The sequence below is a fragment of the Phycodurus eques genome, chromosome 17 (assembly GCF_024500275.1).
Source record: "Phycodurus eques isolate BA_2022a chromosome 17, UOR_Pequ_1.1, whole genome shotgun sequence".
In the NCBI taxonomy this organism is placed as follows: Eukaryota; Metazoa; Chordata; class Actinopteri; order Syngnathiformes; family Syngnathidae; genus Phycodurus; species Phycodurus eques.
In genome coordinates this window covers 8276523-8301282 of record NC_084541.1, presented here as the reverse complement: position 1 = coordinate 8301282, position 24760 = coordinate 8276523, and the positions used below count along the sequence as shown (strand labels likewise).

Here is a 24760-nt window from a genome sequence, read left to right as displayed (position 1 = left end):
CGTCCCATTCCACACGGCTACCGCAACATGCCGATAAAACGAACAGCGGTGTGATTAATAATTATAGTTACTGTAATATCAGCTTGATGTGCGTGCTGTTCGTAAAATAAAATAGTTTCCTCGTTTGATTCGAGTTGAACGAAAACTTTCAGTCAAATATTAGAACGAGCGAGCGAGGGGAAGAGCGAGAAGGAGAGAAATGGGGTGGGGTAAACTGTACACTAAAGAACCTAAAGAGGAAAAAAAAGCGGTTAATTATAGCCGAAATTGCTCCCATTTTCATCGGTTGTTACCCAGTAGGGACAGTCCCCCCCCCCCCCAACACTCACGCACACACACACACACACACACACACACACACACACTTCCGCGGCTCTCCGGCAACCGTGTCGCGGCGGCGGTGGCGGTGGACAGAGCAGCGCTGTGGATGTGAGGCTTTGGACTGATGTCGCTGCCTAATATCAGGAATCTAAAGTGTCTCTCGCCGGTCATGTGCCAGTGTAAAGTCATCTGCAGCAACCGGACCCTTTCGCTCATGTTCGGGTGTAAGGTAAGGTGAGACCCCGGGGGTGCATGCGGTGCTGGACGCTGGCTGCACCGACGTCCGCCGTCAGGTCGTTTTACGAGGGAAGATTCCGTAGAATGTGGCCGATTTGTCAACGTGTTTGCCATCTACCACGGTGGATAACTTGCGAGTGAATGCTCACGGCTGACTCGGATTTATTCCTGCTGCACGTAGCAGTTGCAGCCTCACTAGTTTCCTGCAATGAATGAAATCACTATCTCCACAGTAGGCCAGGTCCTTCAGGGCTAAGCGGGGCTATTCATGCTGACTGGTCCACATTTAGGTTTGCATCATAGCAGAGGGGAACTGCACTACATGATTTTTGACCTTGGGAAATGCACTTTGTCTCGCCGAGAGCCACTTCAATATCCTCTATCACTAGGGAGAGCATATGAGAGGCTTTATCCGTCCTTGGAATCAGATAACCGGAACACTGCTCCTCTTTTCTCATATGGCCCAAGGAGGAATCTGAAGCAGGCAGCTGCTTTATATCTGCAACAATGAATAACAGCCTCTTATGTTTAGCTGTGCATTTCTAGTTTGAACTTTGACTTAGGTGGTAAACAGGAGATGATGTTTGTTGGGCTTTGTGAATGCAATTCTGAAACACTGAATTGTGTTGAATTGGGATATGCTTACAACGCTTGCAAGATGTGTGTTGATTGTGAGTTTTTTTTTCTTTTTTTCTGTTACAATGTATTTTCACACACAAAAAAATGTAGGTATTCATTCAAAAAAGTTAAGTCGTATGTTACTTAAACTCGACTCCACAAATAGCTGACATGCTGTGAATAAAATGTGCTGGCCGCTGTATTTTCTATATATTTATTTAGCTGTAATCAGGTTGGCATTTATTCGCGTATTATTTTATTCGTCTACCTTTTAAATGTAATTGATGTGAGAACCAGTTTTTAGCTAATTCATTGCAAAGGCACTGCATGATTATTTTTAAACCTTGAAGAAAATAATAATAATAATAATAATTATTATTAAAAATTATCTAGTAATTGTTATTTAAATAAATCACATACATTCTAATAATATTGTCACCATCTTGAAATAGAATAATGGACACTGAAAATGTGTGTATTAGTGTTATGGAGAATATACTGTATAGAATTGCTGTTCAGGATAGAGTGACAGGCTACTTTGTATTATGAAAGGCAAACTAAAGCCACTTAAGTACACCTCTGTAACCACTGGATGGAAAAAAAAATAAAAAATTGGCATCCTGTGGAAACACTAAACACATTAATTAATGCAAGGTGTTAAAGCTAAAAGACGACACCACCTACCAACACCTAATACAGTGACCATTGAGTTTTCCTGCTGACAACCAAACACAGAGTTGCTGTAGCAAAACTATATGACTTAGTGCCTCACTCCCGCCACCACAAGTTCTCGGTTACCTCGTTGTGAGATGCCACGCCTCTCTTCTGGAAAAGATTAACCTCCCGCAGATTGAAGTTGCCACTACAGCCTCGTTACCAACAAGGAGGAGCAGCGGCTCTACTCTGAGCCCCTCCCGGATGACCGAGCTTCTCACCTTATCTCTAAGGGAGAGCCCAGACACCCTGCGGAGGAAACTAATTTCGGCCGCTTGTATCCAGGATCTTGTTCTTTTGGTCACGACCCACAGCTCGTGACAATAGGTGAGGGTATGAACGTAGATCGACCGGTAAATCGAGAGCTTCGCTTTTCGGCTTAGCTCCTTCTTCACCACAACAGACCGACACAAAGTCCGCATCACTGCAGACGCTGCACCGATCCGCCTGTCGATCTCCCGTTCCATTCTTCCCTCACTCGTGAACAAGACCCCAAGATATTTGAACTCCTCCACTTGGGGAAGGATCTCATCCCCGACCTGGAGAGGGCAGTCCACCCTTTTCCGACTAAGGACCATGGTCTCAGATTTAGAGGTGCTGATTCTCATCCCAGCCGCTTCACACTCGGCTGCGAACCGCTCCAGTAAGAGTTGGAGATCACGGCCTGATGAAGCCAACAGAACCACATCATTTGCAAAAAGCGGAGATGCAATACTGAGGCCACCAAACCACCAACCAGGACAGCCCCACAACATCCACAGCCTTGAGGCACTCTGGGCGAATCTCATCCAACCCCGGAACCTTGCCACCGAGGAGCTTTTTAACCCCCTCGGTGACCTCAACCCCAGAGATAGGAGAGCCTGCCGCAGTTACCCCAGACTTCCTCATGGGAAGGCGTGTTGGTGGAATTGAGGAGGTCTTCGAAGTATTCTCCCCACCGATTCACAACGTCCCGAGTCGAGGTCAGCAGCGCCCCATCCCCACTATACACAGTTTTGATGGTGCCGGATGGTGGACCAGAATTTCCTCGAAGCCGTCCGGAAGTCGTTCTCCATGGCCTCACCGAACTCCTCCCACGCTCGGGTTTTTGCCTCAGCGACCACCATTCCGCTTGGCCAGTCGGTACCCATCAGCTGCCTCAGGAGTCCCACAGTCCAAAAAGGCCTGTAGGACTCCTTCTTCAGCTTGACGGCATCCCTCACCGCTGGTGTCCACCAACGGTTTGGAGATTGCCGCCACGGCAGGCCTTACGGCCACAGCTTCGGTCGGCCGCCACGGCAATAGAGACGCGGAACATGTTCCACTCGGACTCAATATCCCCCGCCTCCCCCAGGACGTGGGTGAAGTTCTGCCGGAGGTGGGAGTTGAAACTCCTTCTGACAGGGGATTCTGCGAGACGTTCCCAGCAGACCCTCAAAATACGTTTGGGCCTGCCTCGTCGGATCAGCATCTTACCCCACCATCGGAGCCAACTCACCACCAGGTGGTGATCAGTTGACAGCTCCGTCCCTCTCGTCACCCGAGTGTCCAAGACATGCGGCCGTAAGTTCGATGACACGACCACAAAGTCGATCATCGAACTGCGACCTAGGGTGTCCTGGTGCCAAGTGCACGTGTGGACAACCTTATGCTTGAACATGGTGTTTGTTATGGACAATCCGTGGTGAGCACAGAAGTCCAACAACAGAACACCACTCAGGTTCTATTCGGAGGGGGGGGTTCCTCCCAATCACGCCCTTCCAGGTCTCACTGTCATTGACCACGTGAGCATTGAAGTCCCCCAGCAGAACGATGGAATCCCCAGCGGGAGCGCTTCATTGTGAATTTTATTCTTTACTAATGTGACGCTATTTTTTATATTCAAATTTAAACATTCCAATATAGTACAGTACAGCACGGTACAGTATGTGGTGGGCAATCTTCTCTGGAGACTGGTCAAATTTATCATAAAGGAAATAGTGGAAACATAAATAATACGTTCCAGGGTCAAACTGTTGACAACATAAAAACGTATTAATATTATGACTTTATTGCCACACAAGTGTAAGAGAAAACAATTAACTGCGTATGACGCGTTACTGCTTTGAGTATATATCTGCCTGTTTCATGTAATGATAAATCCATCTTTTTCTTGTACCCACAGTGGTCCGGCTTTTGGAATGAGTGTTACAAAAATCAAAACATGCCAACTTAATCCTGAATTGACATTGTGTGTGACGTCAAGCTTGACGGCAGTTCAGACTCCTAGGTACTTTTCACAGAACATGTTAGTGGAATTCCTAATTGTCCAACGTCAGGGGCTTTTGTTTTTAGCGGTTCCACTGTACTCATTATGTTTCCCACAGCCTCAGTAGCCGTTAATATATTGTGTTCGGTCCTGTGGTGGGTTGTTATTGGTGCTACCCTATTTGACAAGGTATTTTGGGACATTAACAATATATATGTTATATATATATATATATATATATCAACAATATTGCAAGGTTACCGTTTTACTGTTTACAGCTTTCTTCCATTTCTTATGTTTTGTGAAGATCTGCACAATAACCCTGAAAAGGATCATCTTTCTCAAGGTGATCTAAGGTTACTTACTTCACAATTGTTGTTGAACGGAGCCTCTCGCTCATCCTTAATTCAGGATCTTAATTAAAAGGGTCTTCCATATGTCTGGAAGCATTCATGAGTGCTTTAATGGCCTCTCTTATGCTTAATGCTCATTGATGGCTGCACAAGATTTAATGAAGATGGACTGTCTCGCTGAAGTGCGTCTTTAAAGATACAAAACTGTGCAGTGCTTGGTCTCGCAGAATGCAAAAGATCAAGATTAAACGGGGTACTAATGCATTTAACGATTTAAGATTCAGATCACTGCACTGTCATCTCTAGATCCAGATCAATGATCACCTCACTGTCAGCAATCGATTTTAGTATAGCTTTACTGGAAAATGGGCGAGGGAGTGACCTGATGTCAGAAAAACAATGAGACGAAAAGTGTCACGGTTATTAAAACATCACAAGCTGGATATAATGTACATACATATGAATCACTGAAAACACATCATTACTTTACAGCTTCACATGGACCGGACCTATTTCAGCTTTGCTCCTCATATAGAGGAGTATTGTATACTTCAATTGTGACAGCTTGAGATGCAGCAAGAAGAATGAGTGGCAGCACATATTTACTAATGCAGTTCATGTCTAAGTCGGAACCATGCAGGGTCACCTTTACATCTTTAACTTGTTCTTTCCACTTCATCTGCTATCAAACGCTACAGCTGTTCCTTCTGGACTCGTAGGAGCAAGTAACATTTACGTTGAAGGAGCTCTGGAAACAAATGTTGCTTTATTTATTATTATTATTAGATAGATAGAATAGAAACCAGACGGGAGGGTGAATGACTGGTTAGCACATCTGCCTCACAGTTCTGAGGACCGAGGTTCAAATCCCGGCCCTGCCTGTGTGGAGTTTGCATGTTCTCCCTGTGCCTGCCTGGGCTTTCTCCGGGCACTCCGGTTTCCTCCCACATCCCCAAATCATGCATGGTAGGTTGATTGAAGACTCTAAATTGCCCTTGGGTGTGAATGTGTGCGCGAATGGTTGTTTGTTTCTATGTGCCCTGCAATTGGCTGCCGACCAATTCAGGGGTGTACCCCGCCTCTCGCCCGAAGATAGCTGGGATGGGCTCCAGCACGCCCGCGACCCTTGTGAGGATAAAGTGGTACAGAAAATGGATGGATGGATAGAAACCCTGCAAAACAGCAACCGGCAACAAGGAGCTGCTGTTTTGATAACGGTAAACAATGTTCCATGTTGCAGTACAGGATTTTAAAGGTTTGTTCACTAGAGCTAAAATGCTTTCATTTGAAAACACATGCCTTTGGAAAGGTCTTAGGAACGGACATATGCATAATATTTCAGAAAAATAAATTCTGAAGTTAATATTCAGAAGTGGACGGCGGTCGTTAATTGCAGTGGAAGTGTTGTGGTGTTATTCAACTATTCAATTATTTTTTACCTTTACTCAAACACAAATTTTTATTATTGTAGTTATAGAAATGAAGAAACTAGCAACATTAGCTTCATTAAATGAGTACAATGCAATTTCCAATACATATTTTATTTAGTACTCTATATTTTAAATTGTGGGCGGGTGGAGGTGTGTAGGTGTGTGTGTGTGTGTGTGGGGGGGGGGGTCACAAATGATTGTGGTCTATGAGGTGTGGCTCTCCAGGACTCGAGCCACAAAAGATGTATTTCAAATCCAAACTACAAGTTTTCCCCTTCAAGGTAATCCCACTGGAGTTTAACACACTTTCGCAGCCTTCTCTGCCACACCTTTGTGTAGTCCTAAAAGGATTCTTCCGGGATCCTCCGCATCCCTCTTGATGTTGTCCCCATCTTCAAAATGAGTCCCCTTGATGACCCTCTTGAGCTTGGGAAAGAGGAAAAAAAAAACCACAATGAATGTGGTCGGGTGAGTAGGGAGGTTGCTCCAGCACGGTGATATTCTTCTTGACCAGGAACTGTCAGATACTCAGGGACTTGTGAGCAGGCGCCATGGTGAAGCAGCCATGACTTGGCCTGCTTCAACTCTCACTTCTTTGTATAAACTGTGTATCGCAACAAATGGCTGTAAGCAAGAAAAAAAAACCTGAAGAATCTGCATCTGGTAGCTAATTCAATATGTGTAACCTTTGTAAAGTTTGTATTGGGAATTACTCACACCAATGTTGTTTAGTTCAATGGAAGACAAACTGGTGAGACAGAGTACAGTATTTGTAGCCTACCTTATTTGGTGCCCCACCAGAATTGTTATAATGTAAAAACTTATAGTCCATTATCTAACTCGGGGAGGGGGGGGGGGGAATATTGACTTCACAGAAACCCCAGTGCATCACTAAAACCAATTATGCATCACTTTCCTCGTTCACTGTATGCTGCGTACATCCATGTGTGCTCACTTTGCATTTTAATATGCAAAGTGATGATCTATTAAACTGCATTCTCACTGATGCTTGAAGTGAACTTGTGACTTCCTCGTGTTTGTGCATAGGCAGCCAATAAGAGACGTGCATCCTATTAAAGCGCAGTGTACTGACAGGGAATAATCAGATGGCTGCATCAAAGGGCATCATTCTCATCATGTGACCAAATATTACTGGACTTGCATGGAAGTGCATTTTTGTTTCCAGTGAAACCATTAAGCAGTGCACTGTTAAAATAAATAAATAAAAAATCCACATCTTGCATGTTTGAGATTGCAGAAAAGGTTAATGCTCCAACAACGATTTTGTTTTGGAAAACAAATAGTCTATTCAGCATAACAGCATTGAGAGCACAGAGCACTGAGCTCTGTAGGGATAGGCGCCAAATGTAATTAAATACATTTGTTTGAATACATATATTTAACCTTTAAAGACTATTGGATGATGCTGACGTGTTGTACCTCTCATACATGAAACTAAATAATTAAAATAAGGTAACCAAATTATAGTATTAGAACCATCTTTTCGCAAACAAAAGCATGCTCCAACCACGATAATAATCATTATCCATCAACAAAATTGTTACATTTGTAAAGGCAGATTTCTTGATACATATCTTGTACTGGATCACATTCAAGCCTTTTGTTGTTATTTTTTTGACAATACAATTATATTCTGTTCTATTTATTAGATAGATACAGTACGTGTACCAGCTGAGAAATTTAACTTCATCTTTGTCTGTCTTTGCTACTTCCTCCATTCCTTCATTTCCTGTTTTTGAGATACGGATGCGAGGATGCCAACATACGTAAATGTCAGATCAGATTTTTAAAAGTGATTCCATCAATGTTGCAGAAGAATCATCTTGCAAAAATAAGATGCTAAGTCTCATTAATGCAAAAAAACAAATTAAGTGGAAATTTATCAGGGCGAGAACACGAGCAGGGGAAATGCCAAATTGAAAGGGACGAGAAGAAAAGTTGTTTTCTTTATGTATTTTTTATGATTCCCTCTCCGTCTCACTGTTGTAATGCAAACCCTCCGCATCCAAGTATTCTGCATTGGGAATTCATATTTTTAGAGTCTTATGTTGTATAGCTGAGAGTATATTTTACAGGTCATAGGAAAGTTTTAGTTGGATAATCCAAATACAGTACTTCTCCTTGGCACAGTGAAAAATATTCAACACAGTATTTTGCAGTATCTGCATTATTTTGATTGAGAGATTGTATTATAATAATGAATACATTCTAAACTGTTTCATCCTGATACAATTTGGCATTTAGCTCTTAAAAATAGTTTATCTGGAATTGGTTAAATGGTATGCAATTCTGTTGTTGGTTTCGACATCCACCATGCAGTAGACCTAAATGAAGGCGAGAATGCCGCAACCTGCTTTAATTTTAAGCAGAATAGATTGGCACAATGTCCTGCTTGGCAGAGCTTTAAGTATTTCGGCCCATGGTGGATACAAAGTGTGTTGTTGTAGCACACACAGCTACGGGAGGACTAACACCTGTCAGAGTGTTGCGCTGAAACACCTTGGAGAATAGAGGATGAGTGGATCCCCTGTCCTAGTGAGGCGCACGTCTATAGAAACAAAAAAAAAGTGTACTGCTGGCTGACAAGTTGCCGGCTGGCAACTGAAATCGCGATCATGCCGGGGTTGGACACTTGAGAAGACACTGAAAATTAACTGTGAACGCAGGCAATATTTTTGGTATCAAGATTAACTGAAGTGAAAACGACAATGAAGGAAAGAAGAGGAAAGTATCATTGTATAGTTCCCTATATGAACATAAGGTACAAATCTTTTTTTTAAACCAAATTTTATTTTATTTTTTTTAACCTGCGATTGGCTGGCAACCAGTCCAGGGTGTAACCCGCCTCATGGCCAAAGTCAGATGGGATAGACTACAGCTCACCCTTGAACCTGGTGAAATTAAGCTGTGTAAAATACAATAAAGTACAGTTTAGTTCCATGAAACTTGCGGATGGGTGTGACATGGTCTTAGCATTTATGAACCCACTACATTAAGGTGCCAATACAGCTAAAAATGCACACTGCTTTTACATCTCCCCACAATGCAAATGGTATCCCATCCATCCATCCATCCATCCATTTTCTGAGCCGCTTATCCTCACAAGGGTTGCGGAGTGCTGGAGGCTATCCCAGCTATCATTGGGCAGGAGGCGGGGTACACCCTGAACTGGTTGCCAGCCAATCGCAGGGCACATACAAATAAACAACCATTCGCAATCACATTCACACCTATGGGCAATTTAAAGTCGTCAATTAACCTACCATACATGTTTTTGGGATGTGGGAGGAAACCGGAGTGCCCGGAGAAAACCCACGCAGGTACGGGGAGAACATGCAAACTCCACACAGGCGGGGCCAGGGATTGAACCCCGGATTTCAGAACTGTGGGGCAGACGCTCTAACCAGTCATTCACCGTGCCGCCGTATCTCATCCATCTAACTTTTAATGGTGGCAGGTGTGTGCAGACTCCCATCTAGAATGAGTTTGAATGTCAAGAATGAATTCTGAACACAACCACATCGCCATTTATAAGAGGGTGTACACAGTTGTGCAACCACGTTATCTCAGTTGTTTATTTCTATTTCCCCGTTCGAAAAGATTGCTTTTTTTCTTAATATTATATATCACAAAAACCTGGTATTCTAACAGGGGTGTGTACTAAATGTTAGGATTTCTTCTTGAATTTGTCATGTTGCTTAAGGGAACATATGCAGGTTGTGTGTAACCTATCCCTCTTTTGTGTTTGTGGGTGACTAAACGAAACAGGTCATTCATTACCATCTGGTTGCTTACTCGTGAGAGTGTGTGATGCTAATTGCACAAACTACTCCTCACCACAGTGTTGAAAAACCTGCAAATACAGTGCTCTATATTTTGTCTGTATCACTTTTGTTAACAATTCAACATAGTGGAGTTTCATTGACATATAGCTGTCAACCTCTATTATATCAATGTACATGTCACATAAATATAGGTGTCTCGGCATAAAAATTGAGCACACCTAAAATACTCAAAGCAGGGGGCTGTAAATTAATAATAGTTATTTTGTGAAGTATCAATGTGGATTTTTTTTCCTCAAAGTAATACATAAATGAGGAGATTCTCACAGCTCTTTTAACATTTGCAGTCAGAAGGTTCTTTGACAAATTACTTGCCTGAGAGGGCAAGGTTGAATTTCCTTCCTTCACCTAATGTGCGTCATCTAAAAGCTCAAGCTTGCTCCTTGAATTACAAACTGAGATGATGGAAGATAGCATTTGACATTTGCTCTACATTATGTTAACTCATCGAACCATTAAGGGAACGACTTATTCAGCCACTCAGTGTTGGATTATTATCACAGTACATTCAAATGCAGGCTGTGTAGACTCCTTACATTGACCTTTACAACTGAGTATTTCCTTTAAGAAGCACAGGTTTCTCACTCTGATCCAATTAAGCTCATCAGACCAGGTCCAGGTCTGATGAGCTTAATAATAATAATAACATATTTTATTGCTGCGGTAATTTAAGGGTCTGGTAGTGATATTCTAATTGTTGCAAAACTGTAATTAACACACTGCTTGCATGAACAGAAACTGAGGGAAAGCATTTCTGCATATGAGGTCCAATTATAGTAATTAAATCTGATTGAACTTTTTTTCTTCGATGCTCATTTTATGTGAGTCAGTGTACAGTACATCATAAATAAAAGCTGTTTAAAGAGATGTTCCATTCACCATTCAGTTTACTATCAAGAGAGATTGTGTGCATAATTTGCCTATTGAAGGAGATTTTACTGTGATAGATATTTTAAATTACTCCCTCCATTTCTCATTGTGGTAAAAATGTAGCTTGCTAAATCTAAATATATAAATAGGCATAATATAAATAGTAAATGGGCATTTAAGATTTTATGTGTCTAGAATTTAGTGGTCACACTAAATGTACCTCAAGCTCCCACCCAAGGTACATTGTACAGAGTACCTAAGCATCAACTGCCACATCCCCCACTAGTGGGACAGAAGGCAACATGGCAGCGTGATGGTTGGTCATGCAGGAAAAGAGCAGGCACCAAAGTGCTTCAGGCCATTTTGTGTTGTGTCTTGTGTAATTGAATTGCTTTGTTTATGTTTTTATCCGATATTGTCAATTTACTGCTACAAGGGAGGCTTGTTTTCAATCAAGAGATGCTGGTAAAAAAAATAATAAAAAATTCTTAAGGATATACTAAAAATCAATATGTGTAGTTAATGAAAAATTCTGCCTTAAATTATTTCACTACCGACAAATAGTTTTCTCTTTAACCTTCTTTGCTGCTCCCTCCATCTCGATTTCCCTTCTTTTCTTACTTGCTGTCTCAGTGAAATGTGATCCAGGACCAATGCTGGCACCCGCCAACTGTGGCACTGTAATCTCTGTTCTGCTCCGGTTGCTAGGCAGCCTGTCTGAGACGGGCCTTGGTCGTGTAGCTCCCTCTCCGTCTGCCTCCCAAAAAAAGAGGAGACTCAGTAGGCTAGCCATCACACAATATTCTGAAGATGCCTTCCAGTTTTTTTGTAATGGGCGACATCACTCATTTGAAGTGGAAATTGTGTCCAGAAGGCGAGGTTCATTTGTGTGTATCCAAATACAAATGCCAACCTATAGGACAACTGTGGCGACTCGCCACTGTGACACTGCTCATCTTTTGACGCGCATGTGATGGAAAATGCTGCGTGCAGATTTTCTGTCATCACACCTCCAACAAAACCTACCGTGTGTGGGGAACACGGTGGGCTGCTGGCCAGCTGCCCATGTGTGGGCTACCAGCAAGGTATGGTGGGGGTAAGGTTACGGGGAAGAACACACATGATCTCGACTGAAGTGCTGTATGAGTCATGGCGCTGCATGCTCCATAAGATTGTGGAGGATGGCCGCCTTACCAGATGTAATGACTTCACTTCGTGCTTGGAGACATCACATTGTGTTAAAGTCACCAATAGATTAGTTGTTTTAACAATGCTACAGTATATTGACCAAATATCATGAGTGTTACTGCTCACAGGAAGTCCGAAACTAGGCTTCTAACGCCTGAACCACACAAAATATTAAGAACATTTTGTTTTGTAGCTATCCGTCTTCCTATAGTTACTGATTTACTGTGAAAAAGGTAAGTAAAACAAGTAAATGTTGGACTTTTTTGCACAGCACTAGATATAGTGAAACATCAAGTTTAATGCCTTTCAGGTTGCACTATTCAGAATTTAAGTATCCTCAGCAGTTATAAAGGTTTTATGATGTGACTGCTTGACCCAGGAAAGGTACCTAATATCTATATCCTTAGAATTCAGGAGTGTGTAGCGGACATGCCACGCAAAAGATGCCACCCGGCACCCAAGGCTCGCACTACCGCCGCTCCCTGCCGAGGTAGACGTTAACTCCAGAGTCACACGCGGATTAACACGTTAACGGATTAACACAATAAACTATCTTCAACAAGACACAGATATTTGCTTTGCCATGCCGACGCTAAGTGGATCACGTCTGCCTGGTACGTCAAAGCGGAGACCCAAGGTTGATGAGTTTGCCCCCGGAGGCTAAGTTAAATAACTTCCCGCCAGTCGAAGGATTGCACCCACAAAGACGCCTCCACCCTACTGAGTGCTGCTACTTGGGAGTTGGAACAGGCAACAGTGAAAGCCACGGGGAACGGAACGACACTACAGACATGGGTTCATAAGACAGTCTGTGACTCGACTAGGAGTCAATATTTTAAGAACTTTACATGAACACCACTCGTGACTGTATTGCTGCAAACTTGAACGTTTGTCTCACGTCAAATCTGTTTTCGAAACTGAACCAGATGAAATGTCTCACCCCACGCCACAAATGTCACATGAAAATAGTAAAGGGTGGGAATATGGTCTCGTTATCTTAAACCCAATAATTAATATTTTATTCCACTAGTTTTAAACCACAAAATAATCCTAGAATGGAAAAATAACGGCAAAAGGCAGTCCAGCCCCTCGGTGTTCGCGAAGGTGGTAGTAAAGGAAGGGGGGTAAACCCGCCCTTTTTGACCCGCCCTGGCCATAAAAGGGACCGGACTCCCAGCTCCGGCCCCTTTGTTGAGAAGTTTTTGGAGTCTTGGTGGAGAAGCCTTCCTTTGGTCTCCCCGACCAACTCGCGGACGACCATGCCAGCCAGGATGCCCACCTCACCCGAGTTGGCAAGGACACATCGGCCGATCCCCGGCGGCAGCGCTTCCTGCAAGCGCTCCGCGCCACCCTGCTTGCGACCCGAACTCAGTCCGAGGGAACGGAGGCGGACGCAATGCGCCCGCTTCGAACGTCACCCGAGAGACGTCCTGCCTGAGAACTCGGTGGCCTCCCGCTTTCCTCCCTTTTTCCTCCCTCCCTTCCGTCAAATCCACCTGCTCCCGGTGCGGACCAGGCCGGCCGACCACTCGGGAGCCTGACTCGCCTGCCTCAAACGCCTTCCAGACACGTAAATCCAACATTGCGGTCTACTAAAAGTACGGATTAGTACATATTTGGGTTTATATTAACGAGACCAGGAGTCCTCAGCTATATGCATTCACTGCACGTCCATTCAGCTCATCTCACGTCACAAATCCCTTCCTTCGCCAATGTTCGTAGATATCTTGTTTGTTTTGTGTTTGTCTGTGTTTTATCCTGTAAAAACCCCTTTTGATAATTACATTTTCTATAAAATCCACCACTTGCATTGATTTTGTGTGTGTTTGGGCTCGGAACAAAACCTCTAGAAAGTCTAGAATTCAAAGTTCCTAAAATGTAGCCATCTTCCGATAAGAGACTGATTATAAAGGTTTGTCGTCATTTCGCCTCAAGTTAAACTTGTAAACATATGACATGGTGCCCCTCATATCTATCAAATATCTTGATTTATAACTCATCATTTTCTTCTAAATTACGCACAATTTTTACAAATACAATAAACGCTACAAGTGTGAAGCTAATTTTTGTCGCAGGCCACATTTTAATTATGGCTTCCCTCAGAGGGTTGTTTTGACTGTATCCTTGTAAATTAATTATCGCCTCATATACATACAGTGTATACACAACAAACCGATGGATAACTAATTTTGAAATCAGAAACCAATAAAAAAAGAATTTGCCAACTACAGAATTATTTCTTTTAAAAGGGGGATTGGTACGCAAAAATGCTTGCAATAGCATTTACCTTATTAAGTGAAGATCATTTGCAATTTTGTTAATTTAGCAAGAAACATGAGGTCAACAAACTGATTTGCTTATGTGGGCCACAAATAGATGTGGCAGGCCAAGAGTTTGACACCCATGCCTTAGATCAATCTTAAATGTTCCACTGCATCAGAGTAGGGACAGTAACCCCTTTTTGAAACTGAGAGCTACTTCTTGGTTACTGATTAATGTGAATACCAGTTCGATACAAAATTAGCTTAAAATTATTGTTATTATTTAATAATTAATTAGATTTATCTATGTGAAGAGACACATCATGTTAATGAGTTATCACAATAATTATCAACAATGATTTAACAATGGGCACGGTGGCCGACTGGTTAGAGCGTCAGCCTCACAGTTCTGAGGTGCGGGGTTCAATCCCTGTCCCCGCCTGTGTGGAGTTTGCATGTTCTCCCCGTGCCTGCGTGGGTTTTCTCCGGGCACTCCGGTTTCCTCCCACATCCCAAAAACATGCATTAATTGGAGACTCTAAATTGCCCGTAGGCATGACTGTGAGTGCGAATGGTTGCGCTGCCTGCCCCGAAGTCAGGCGACTGTACCAAGACACCACCAGGGACTTCAGGAAAATACAGCATTCTTCAAATTCCATTCCAATAGCTGCCTCTCTTAATTTGGGGACACTTTTATGCTTGTTTCTGCAGAAGTACAGGTACCAGGATGAGGAGACGCCCCCCTTGGAGCACAGTCCAGCACATCTGGCTCCAGGGAAAAGTGCCGAAATGCTGCACATGAGCGACAAGAACCTCGCCGCCATGGAGGCCATACATGGCTACACGCCACACACACATATATCCCCTGTCAAGGTGAGGACAACACACACCAGCTTATGGTTTTTGTTGATCAATATTTAACACTATTACAACAGCTCATTGCTCTCAACTGTCAGCACTTGTGGACCGTGTATTGTGCAGCGTAGCCATAACTACTTCTTGACGTGAGCATGAACATTTTGAAGCATACCTCAGTCATTCTCATTATTATTCTCATTCTCATCAATCTTAATATTTTAGATAAACCACATGTTTGCGACAGCAGCTCGGAGCTATTATTCAACTGGTAATTGAGAGGAGTAGAGTATTTATTGTAGAGTATTTAACGGAACTATCGGGTATACTGTAAATGGGCCAAGTTTTCATGTATTTTTTGCTCAAGAAAGAAATATTTTCCATTTATATCAATTCATTTTGGAGAAATTGGTAAATAACTCATTTGCTTGGAAAGCCCCCTTTTCATCACAAAATCGACACCACCCCATGTCTCGGTGTGCCATAAATGGCAGAAGTGGACACCAACTTAACTGTGTAGCCGGAGTGGAAAAATTAATGTGCTGTGCAATAAAGTGGCAGTATTTAGTCATAATTTATATATTGTTGCTGTCCGTTGGAATCACCCTCCTGACAATCCATTATTATCCACTTATCCTCACTAGGGTCGGCGGTGTGCTGGAGCCTCAAAAAAAGAAAAAAAAAACGACTGCTTGCTTGAGTTTCCAAACACCGCTTTGTTCAAGTTGATAAAGTACCGCATATTGCTTTATTATACCATTGCACTCTAACATGAACACAACAGCTAGCACCCCGAAATTATGTTAAATCGCTAATTTAATATGCTGAAAAATCGCAAATGCATTAGGGTGTCATTGATTAAAAGGGTACGAACACAGCACCAGCCAGCCATGCACATCAAAGTCACATCACAGCATCGCATGTGTTAGGACATCCATCGGAACACCTTTCAGACATCTTAGATTCATTATTGATGCAATCAGGTCATCTGCAAATACCTACTATACCTCGTGGGATGATGTGGCTCTCTTCTTTCTTCAAAGAGGCAAATCAATAATCAATTTAAAAAAAACAAGCTGACTAAAATGTTCTTCTCTCTTTTCACTCATTGTCGAAAAAAAACCATTCAGACTTTCAATATAGGTGAGAATTATATTGAAGAATAGTTAGTAGCTCAATGAGGAAATGTCCTCACCTGCTGCACCTGATGTTTCAGGGCGTGAGGGCGTGACAGGCTGACATGACCAAAATGTGGACGGGCCAAAATGACTCTAACTCATAATATAGTACATAGTTACAAAAACACTGACAATTTAAACTATGTAGTTTCAATGAATAAATTCCTTTTAATGTACAGTATTATAATCACATAAAAGTCCAACCGACTGTATATTTACACTTTCCACCAGGAGAAAAAGAGTATGGCGCTATTTGATATGGCAGCCAAACAACATTATAGTCGAAGTGCAAGCCAACATGAGATGCAGTCAGTAAATATTAATCAAAGATTCATTTATCCTCATAGGTTGCAAGGTGGAAGGCTGTAAAGTCTGTAACAACAAATGCTTTATAGCTGCTCGTTTTGTGCATGTGAAAATGCTAATAAAATCATTATGTAATGTAGGTGACCACTATAATTTTCTAGGTATTAATCAATTGCTAATATTGTACAACTTTTTCAAAACTGAAAATAAAGGACTGTGCAAAAGTTACTAATTCAAATTCACAACGCATCTCGATAAAGGTTTTGGCCTTGGTGGAGGGCCACCCGATACTGTGAGTAACAATCTTTTTTTATCTGTGGTCGTTAGAGCATTACTAAAACAACCAATTCGATGCTGCCTATGACCTTTGAACAGTACTGTGCTGTACGACAATTACAATATTCCCAAATTTTTAATATCCTCCTAAATAATTGTGAGCCCAATCTTTTACTCTGGAATTCGGAATTACGTAGAAGACAGCACAATTGGCCTTTCGGTTCGCTCTACAGATACTGAACTGCTGTGTGATATTAATTTCAAACTCTTTGAAATGCAAACACAACTACACACCAAAGCTAATAGAAACATGATCACGGTCACTTTTACAGCTTTGTTATATACTGTACAAAAAGCACTTGCAAATGGAAGTGTAACCTATAATGCTCACTTAATAATGATCCGTTTCACGTACCCACTCGTGTTGTTGAACAGCTTTTAAGAGTTTCTCTGTCTGCAGGTAGTGTTTATCTGTGTCACATGGGACTGCGATGTCACGGAGAGCAAATATGTCCATTATTCTCTCTTTTTAATGAGCGGAGAGAAGAGACTGAGAGACAGAGCTCTGCCCCTGCTTTTTAAATCAGGTCCTGCTCAGTTTGAGTTGCGGTGGTCATGGAGTTTGTCCTACGGGGTGCTGTGAGGTATTTGGGGAAGGCTGTCAAACTGGCAGCCATGTGAATAAACGAGGATTGGGAAGTGAGGTAGCTACCACAGCCGCATGGAGCAGCTCATTAGTGGACACAGTGCATCAGACTACACTCTCTTTTTAATGTTGTTTTAATGAGCATCACATCTGCATGCAAGCACATATTAGGAGTGGACAGCAAAATTCCCATAGTACAATTGTTTAAATAATGTACAAATACAGTGAAACCTCTAAATTTGAACGTCCCTGAAATCATGCAGTTAGGGATTCTCCCCCAAAATTTAGAAAATTTCGAGACTCGCACTAAATTTCCCAGATTCTTTATGACTTTGTGTTTTTTTTTCCTTTACAGTTCTTAAATTCTTTTTACACAAATGTCAAAATATGATATACACGAGGTTCATTTGTGACATGACTTAGCCTTCCCTTTACGCCTGTTTTCAAAGTTGAAGTAGAGTTAACTAATATTTACTCACTTATGGTTAAGAGTGTTAAAATATTACTTAAAAATGTCTGTAAAGGCAATGAAGGTTTTATGATGTGGCGCTTTGACTGTGAAACAGATTATTCCATTTCCACTACTTCCTTTGGGAAAACGGAACCCAAAAATCTGAACCAATCAGAGGTCAACGAGTATCCAGAAACGGATTGCGGTCAACCTTGGCCTGGACTGCATGGTCGCCCACCAATCGTAGAGTCAAAGCTTTAATTAAATGCAAATTTTACTTTGTTACATTGAACTAAATTCAACTCGCTACAAAGGTTACTCACCAGTTATTCCTTGAATAGTTTTTTTTTCACTGAATACTTATTTTACAGAAGTAATTATTTGGAGGACTACATTTTACTTTTGCTTTAGTCATACTCTAAAGTTAGAATAGTCGTATAAGTGAGTACAATTTTTGACTACTCTACCCACCTCTGTCTAAAACTACCGTGAGCGTTAAATGGCATTAAAAGCCATGCACAATCTTAAATGCTGTGGCAAATATATTAGAGGAAAGAAATTAAATGTGTACAAAAAGATCTGCACGCCTGATTTAACTCATTTCAAATGCTAGAAAACACAATGTCCTTGACCAGTGTTTCTTGGCGACTTCATTAATTCCCTTACTCTTAGGGGAAGTTGTCATTCAGCACCGTGCTGTGGAATTGATAATTATTCAGAGATGAGAAATACACAATTTATAATAGGGACTTGGGGGGAAGACATGCTTCTTTCCCTAAAATTTACCATTAGCAGATAATCAAAGTCTATTTACTTTTTTTTTTTTTTTTTTTTTTACTCTGCGGTGTGTGCCACATAGTATTTCTGATCCATTAGATAAGTCATTCATTCCTCCCAGGGACGAAAAGTAGCACAAATGTATTTCTTCTCTCTGCATGTGTAAGTCCATTTGGGAAATCCAATGTTTTTGGCTAGAGGTGAGTGAAAGCAACTTTGTGCCATTCCTTTAGAGCAGTGTTTCCCAACCTTTATTGCAAGGCCCCCATTTTCCATCAGAAAAAGCTCACGCCACACCACCGAACAAATAATGACAAAAAAAGTAGACAGTTTCGAGTGAAATAATTCTGACCTTGCCACAGTTTACTCACCAATGTAGGGGCTCAGTATGAAATGTGGGTCTTTTTAGTTGAACACAATGTTTTGTTGTATGAATGGCAAAAGGTGGATACACAGGTTAATTATTTACATTTTACAATCAAGTGGAGGAGCATTTAGTTGCTATGCCTGTCACAATGTGTCGCAAGCATTGATAGGCGAACAAAGATATATTTGTAATTGAATAAATAATTTTTGAACAAATAAAGTAAAATTGGATAATGGCACCCCTGATGATCTCTCGGCACATTAGTGTGCCTCGTCACCCTGGTTGGGAATCACGGCTTTATACAACATAGTGGAAGAATATATTGAATATAAGACAGGATGCAGGACAACATGATAAACTAAAATAGAAGGAAAATTAAGTTCATAATAGCGATATTTGTGCGTGGTCAGCAGGAAGCAATAACTTCATGCTGCAGAGTCGAAAGAAAAGGAAGTTGACAATTTTGAGAAGCCAGCAAAAAAAGTTGTTGATTTAGGTCTACTATTGGAAACTATAGGTAATAAATAACGTAGCAGTGCCTGTCCTATCCCTTTAATTACCACAACTTAAACCTGATCAATCTCCTGCACTAAACCTCGACAGTGAAAATTACATTAAGAGGACATCATTTCACTGTTTTAATTGTAAGTCCGTGGATGAGGAGACATTGGACACATGCACGCACGCACGCACACACACAACGTAATTATTAATTCTACTGTACATGGTATTGCCAATTATTCAGCTCCATATCACGGCTATTTTACATGGTATAATAAATCACTTAAAAGTACAATTTCACACTATTCACCCCACTATCATTATCGGATGCAGTCAAATCAGGCCAAAACACTTTTATTTCTTTCAACATGCGTGTTCCGATACATTTATTTATGATCCATTAAAACTGTCCTCATTGCAGTGTAATAATGAGGCAATTAATGGCACAAAACAAAGCACTGCCTCAAAAGTGATTAACAGTAGGCTGTGTGTATATGCGGCCACCCACTGAGAGTTTATCTCAGTACACTTGATGAATAATGCTCGCCAATATACAACCCCAATTTCAATGAAGTTGGGACATTGATGCATGTGTGACACTGTTACTTAACACTTTGGCGATATCTGCCCCACTCCTGCTTCATCTACACTGGTTTTATAATCTAATAAACACATGCATTTATCTATGTTCACCACAGTTTATTATAAGACCTTCTTATACAACCCCAATTCCAATGAAGTTGGGACGTTGCGTTAAAAAACAGAATACAATAATTTCCAAATCGTGTTCAACCTATATTTAATTGAATACACTACAAAGACAAGATATTTAATGTTCAAACTGATAAACTTTATTGTTTTTAGCAAATAATCATTAATTTAGAATTTTATGGCTCCAACATGTTCCAAAAAAGATGGGACAAGGTCATGTTTACCACTGTGTTACATCACCTTTTCTTTTAACAACATTCAATACACGTTTGGGAACTAAGGACACTAATTGTTGAAGCTTTGCCGGTGGAATTCTTTCCCATCCTTGCTTGATGTACAGCTTCAGCTGTTCAACAGTCCGGGGTCTCCGTTGTCGTATTTTACGCTTCATAATGCGGCACACATATTCAATGGGAGACAGGTCTGGATTGCAGGCAGGCCAGTCGAGTACCCAAACTCTTTTACTACGAAGCCACGCTGTTGTAACACGTGCAGAATGTAGTTTGGCATTGTCTTGCTGAAATAAGCAGAGGCGTCCATGAAAAAGACGTTGCTTGGATGGCAGCATATGTTTCTCCAAAACCTGTATGTACCTTTCAGCATTAATGCTGGCTTCACAGATGTGTAAGTTACCCATGCCATTGGCACTAACACAGTCCCATACCATCACAGATGCTGGCTTTTGAACTTTGCGTCCATAACAGTCCGGATGGTTCTTTTCCTCTTTGGCCCGGAGGAAATTTCCAAAAACAATTTGAACTGTGGACTTGTCGGACCACAGAACACTTTTCCACTTTGCATCAGTCCATCTTAGAAGAGCTTGGGCCCAGAGAAGCCGGCGGCGTTTCTAGGTGTTGTTGATAAATGGCTTTTGATTTGCATAGTAGAGTTTCAAGTTGCACTTACGGATGTAGCGCCGAACTGTATTTACTGACATTGGTTTTCTGAAGTGTTCCTGAGCCCATGTGGTGATATCCTTTACACATTGATGTTGGTTTTTGATGCATCGAAGGTCATGGGCATTCAATGTTGGTTTTCAGCCTTGCCGCTTACATGCAGTGATTTCTCCAGATTCTCTGAACCTTTTGATGATATTATGGACAGTAGATGATGAAATCCCTAACTTCCTTTCAATTTTACGTTGTGGAACATTGTCCTTAAACTGTTTGACTATTTTCTCATGCACTTGTTCACAAAGAGGTGAACCTCGCCCCATCTTTGCTTGTGAATGCCTGAACCATTCAGGGAAGCTCCTTTTATACCCACTCATGGCACCCACCTGTTCCCAATTAGCCTGTTCACCTGTGGGATGTTCCAAACAGGTGTTTGATGAGCATTCCTCAACTTTCTCACTCTTTTTTGCCACCTGTCCCAGCTTCTTTGGAATGTGTTGCAGCCATAAAATTCTAAGTTAACGATTATTTCCTAAAAACAGTTTGAACATTAAATATCTTGTCTTTATAGTGTATTCAATTAAATATAGGTTGAACATGATTTGCAAATCATTGTATTCTGTTTTTATTTATGTTTAACACAACGTCCCAACTTCATTGGAATTGGGGTTGTAGATTATTTTTTTCCATAGCTTTTTTTTCCATTAAAAAAAAAAATGTTGACAGAAGATAATGAAAAAAACAAGAGTGCTCATAAAAAACCTATATTGGAAAAGTACCTGACAGTACAATCATATGAAATATCATACTACAAAAGTACTGCTTTACTGTATCTACTCTTCTCAGGCTCTATATGATGAAGATACTGGTTGATGATGATAAATTTGATGATGAGATGACGTTTGTGTGTTGTGTGTGTATTATTGTGTGCTACAGTGAGTTTGTTTGTGCAATACTGGTTTCCCTCTCCTGCATGCGTCCAATTTCCGATCCTATAGTTTCACACAACCTATTGATTTGTAAGCTTCTCCTCCCCCTTCGCACTGCACCAATACCTCCTTAAACCTGTTCTCACAACAATTTAGTAGGATTTCATATGAAAAGTAATGCATAGTAATTATGGGAAAATGTGCATATTTTTATGTTACGTTTGAGTTCCCATTAAATTCTTGTGAGATCATATTGCCTTGATCCCTCTCTCTGCTTGTTGGCAATAAAGTTTAAAAAAAAAAAGCCAGATTTACAATCCACGTTTTAACGCTAAAAATTAAAGACAATGTTCATATTCTATGTGTAATGAAACATCTTAAACGCCAGTCAGTAAATCAGCTTCATGGAGCCTATCCAGACTATTAGGCTTTAATGTTGAACTGATGACAGCTTGGAAAAAGTAAGGGCAAAGCAAGTCCCGTGGAAAAATGGTGTCTTCACATTTGACAGAAAAGGAGAGGTCAAAAAGTTAACATGTTAATATTAACCCGTGAAAACAATACAAATACTCAAGTCTTAACTTTATGAGAAAGGCATCATGCAAATATTATTAGCGTCACAGATGCCCCTCAGGTATGTCGCGGTCTCTACGACATATTGCGCTATAGTAGCTGCCCAGTTTATGGATTGTTGTGGCGAAAAGGTCAAACAAAAAAAGCAAAACATATACACATAGTTAATCATTTAAGACTAGCCAAATTGAGGTCTCATAAGGTATGCTGTAGTCCTGTGCGAACTGTTGACGTCTTATTGACGTCTTCCTTGATGGTATAGAGTTTTGTATGACTTCAGAGCCATATTTTACTGAAATTGAAGGTTGAATTCTGACTTGTACAACTTTGGAGCGCCAACTTTAAAGTCCCTGAAAAGTGAAATTGCACACCTCTTCTGACTTTGACACACTCCAGAGAAGCATGTTGTTCCCGACCTTGCCATAGTATATAAAATGAGGCTACAAAATCATGAAAAATTAAGCTGTTGTCTCTGCTTTCAAATGTTGTGGGAGTGTCCGCTGAATATTTGAAATCACATCCTGCTAAAAAAGGGATGCTCTTTCATCGAGCATCTTTCTTATGGGTAAACATCCATACATATTTGAGTCGCGGAACTATATCCACTTAAAACCTCCGGTGGCTGGAGCATATCCCAACAGATCGTTACGGAGCTTTTCATGCTGCGACAAGTGGCGCGACCCACCAGCTTGTGAGCAAGCTAACAGGCTTCCGGGGATTCTCGCTGTCATTGGATGGGCGGCGGGCTCGTCCGCTGCGTTACCTCCTCGCTTGGGAATTTAAATAACGACACAGAGTTGTTCTGTAAATTGTGACATCCAGGGAAAATGCAGTTTCTGGCTTTAGGCATCGCTAGCTAAGTAACTGCATGCTGTAGCGGTAGAAATGCAGCAATTACTTCTCACTACATAACTCGAAAATTGCGCCGGATAACCACTGATACGAACAAAGGCGCTCAAGTTCTTATAATGTGGGGGAGCGGATAGTCATGCCTGATGGCCAAATGCGTCACTGCATGGGCACGGCTTTAGACGCCCAAAGAAAAAGAAAATTAAAATGGTGAAAAACGGTTTCACGCTATTGTCTCTACTTCTCAGTCTTTGCATGTTTTCAGCAATTATCTTCGAACAGGTATACTTTACGGGGTCTTTAAAAGTTCCAATGTAAGGTGTTTTCAGGCCACTAATTACCTCATACGTTTGGCGTGATAGGGTTAATGACAATAACTACAAGAGCTTTAATGAACTACAGTGTGTTATAAAAATTAGTGCACACATACAGTAGAGAATACTTTAAGACTGAAATGGCCGTGGTCCAAGCTAGGAACAAGGGAGCAATATAATATTTCATCGATTTTAATTATTGCCTTCATCAATATTTATAGTATTCTTGTATCAGCTCTGGTGACCTGCTTTCCAACATTTTCTGCTGAGAGCTCACTGCGACATGAAGCTGTCAGCATCCGCCGTGATAAATTAAAACATAAAATAAGCCTTTGTTCTCCCCCCTGAGCCCACCCGCATGTCCTGCACAATTACCCTCTGCCTTTTGTTGTTTTGCAGCCAGTGTTGATGTCTACAGGACACACTCCAATGTACACCTCTGCTGTTTCCACACTGGTAAGAGCACTACCCCGCCGTGCCTGTGCCGAAAGCCTGAAAGTTGTCATCAGCAGCCGTCATCGTCCAGACTCGCTTGTATGCTCATTTCCTGTCGTTTTCCTCGGTTTCCTTGGTCTGGTCTTGGCCTGTTCGCTAACAGATTAAAGTTAGCTAATCATCCATTATTCCAAGCCATTTATCTGTAGCAAAGATGAGGTCATCTTTTTGGTGGTTGTGTCACAGTTCATTGAAAAAACATATCTATCATTGTATGTGAATATCCTTCACTAAAACCCCAAACCTTTTCAGTTCTGTGCTTCCGTCAAGCTATGACAGACATCACATGTTTATTCTGTTGTTTTCTGCACTTAAGGTGTAACTAGAGTGGGCGTGTGTTTAATACAATGTGAATTACAAAACATTTTACGTTAATGTCTTACTACATACTATTTTGTCTTCAAAGGTTTTCTCAGGGTAAATTAGTCCAGACAAAGATATCCGAAAACATGTTGATAAGCATGAAATTACTAAGAGCAACGATGGAACAAATCCCCCAGGGGTCACTTTTTAACTGTCCCTAGCCTGTGATTTAGAGAGAAATACCACCTTCTTTA

The 24760-nt window shown here is 41.3% G+C and overlaps 1 protein-coding gene across 2 annotated transcripts in view; it reads left to right on the top strand.

The window, feature by feature from the left end:
- Positions 1-415: 415 nt before the first annotated feature.
- The window catches only part of LOC133415832 (disks large homolog 4-like), a 47934-nt gene continuing 23589 nt past the window's right edge, over positions 416-24760 (top strand). Inside the window, exons 1-3 of one of the 2 annotated variants that reach the window (XM_061702317.1) lie at positions 416-550; positions 14794-14955; positions 24108-24164. In XM_061702317.1, coding sequence (XP_061558301.1) covers positions 446-550; positions 14794-14955; positions 24108-24164 — 324 coding nt within the window. In that variant the 5' untranslated portion in view covers positions 416-445. The remainder of the gene's footprint in view (positions 551-14793; positions 14956-24107; positions 24165-24760) is intronic. The other variant, XM_061702318.1, reaches the window with a different exon arrangement.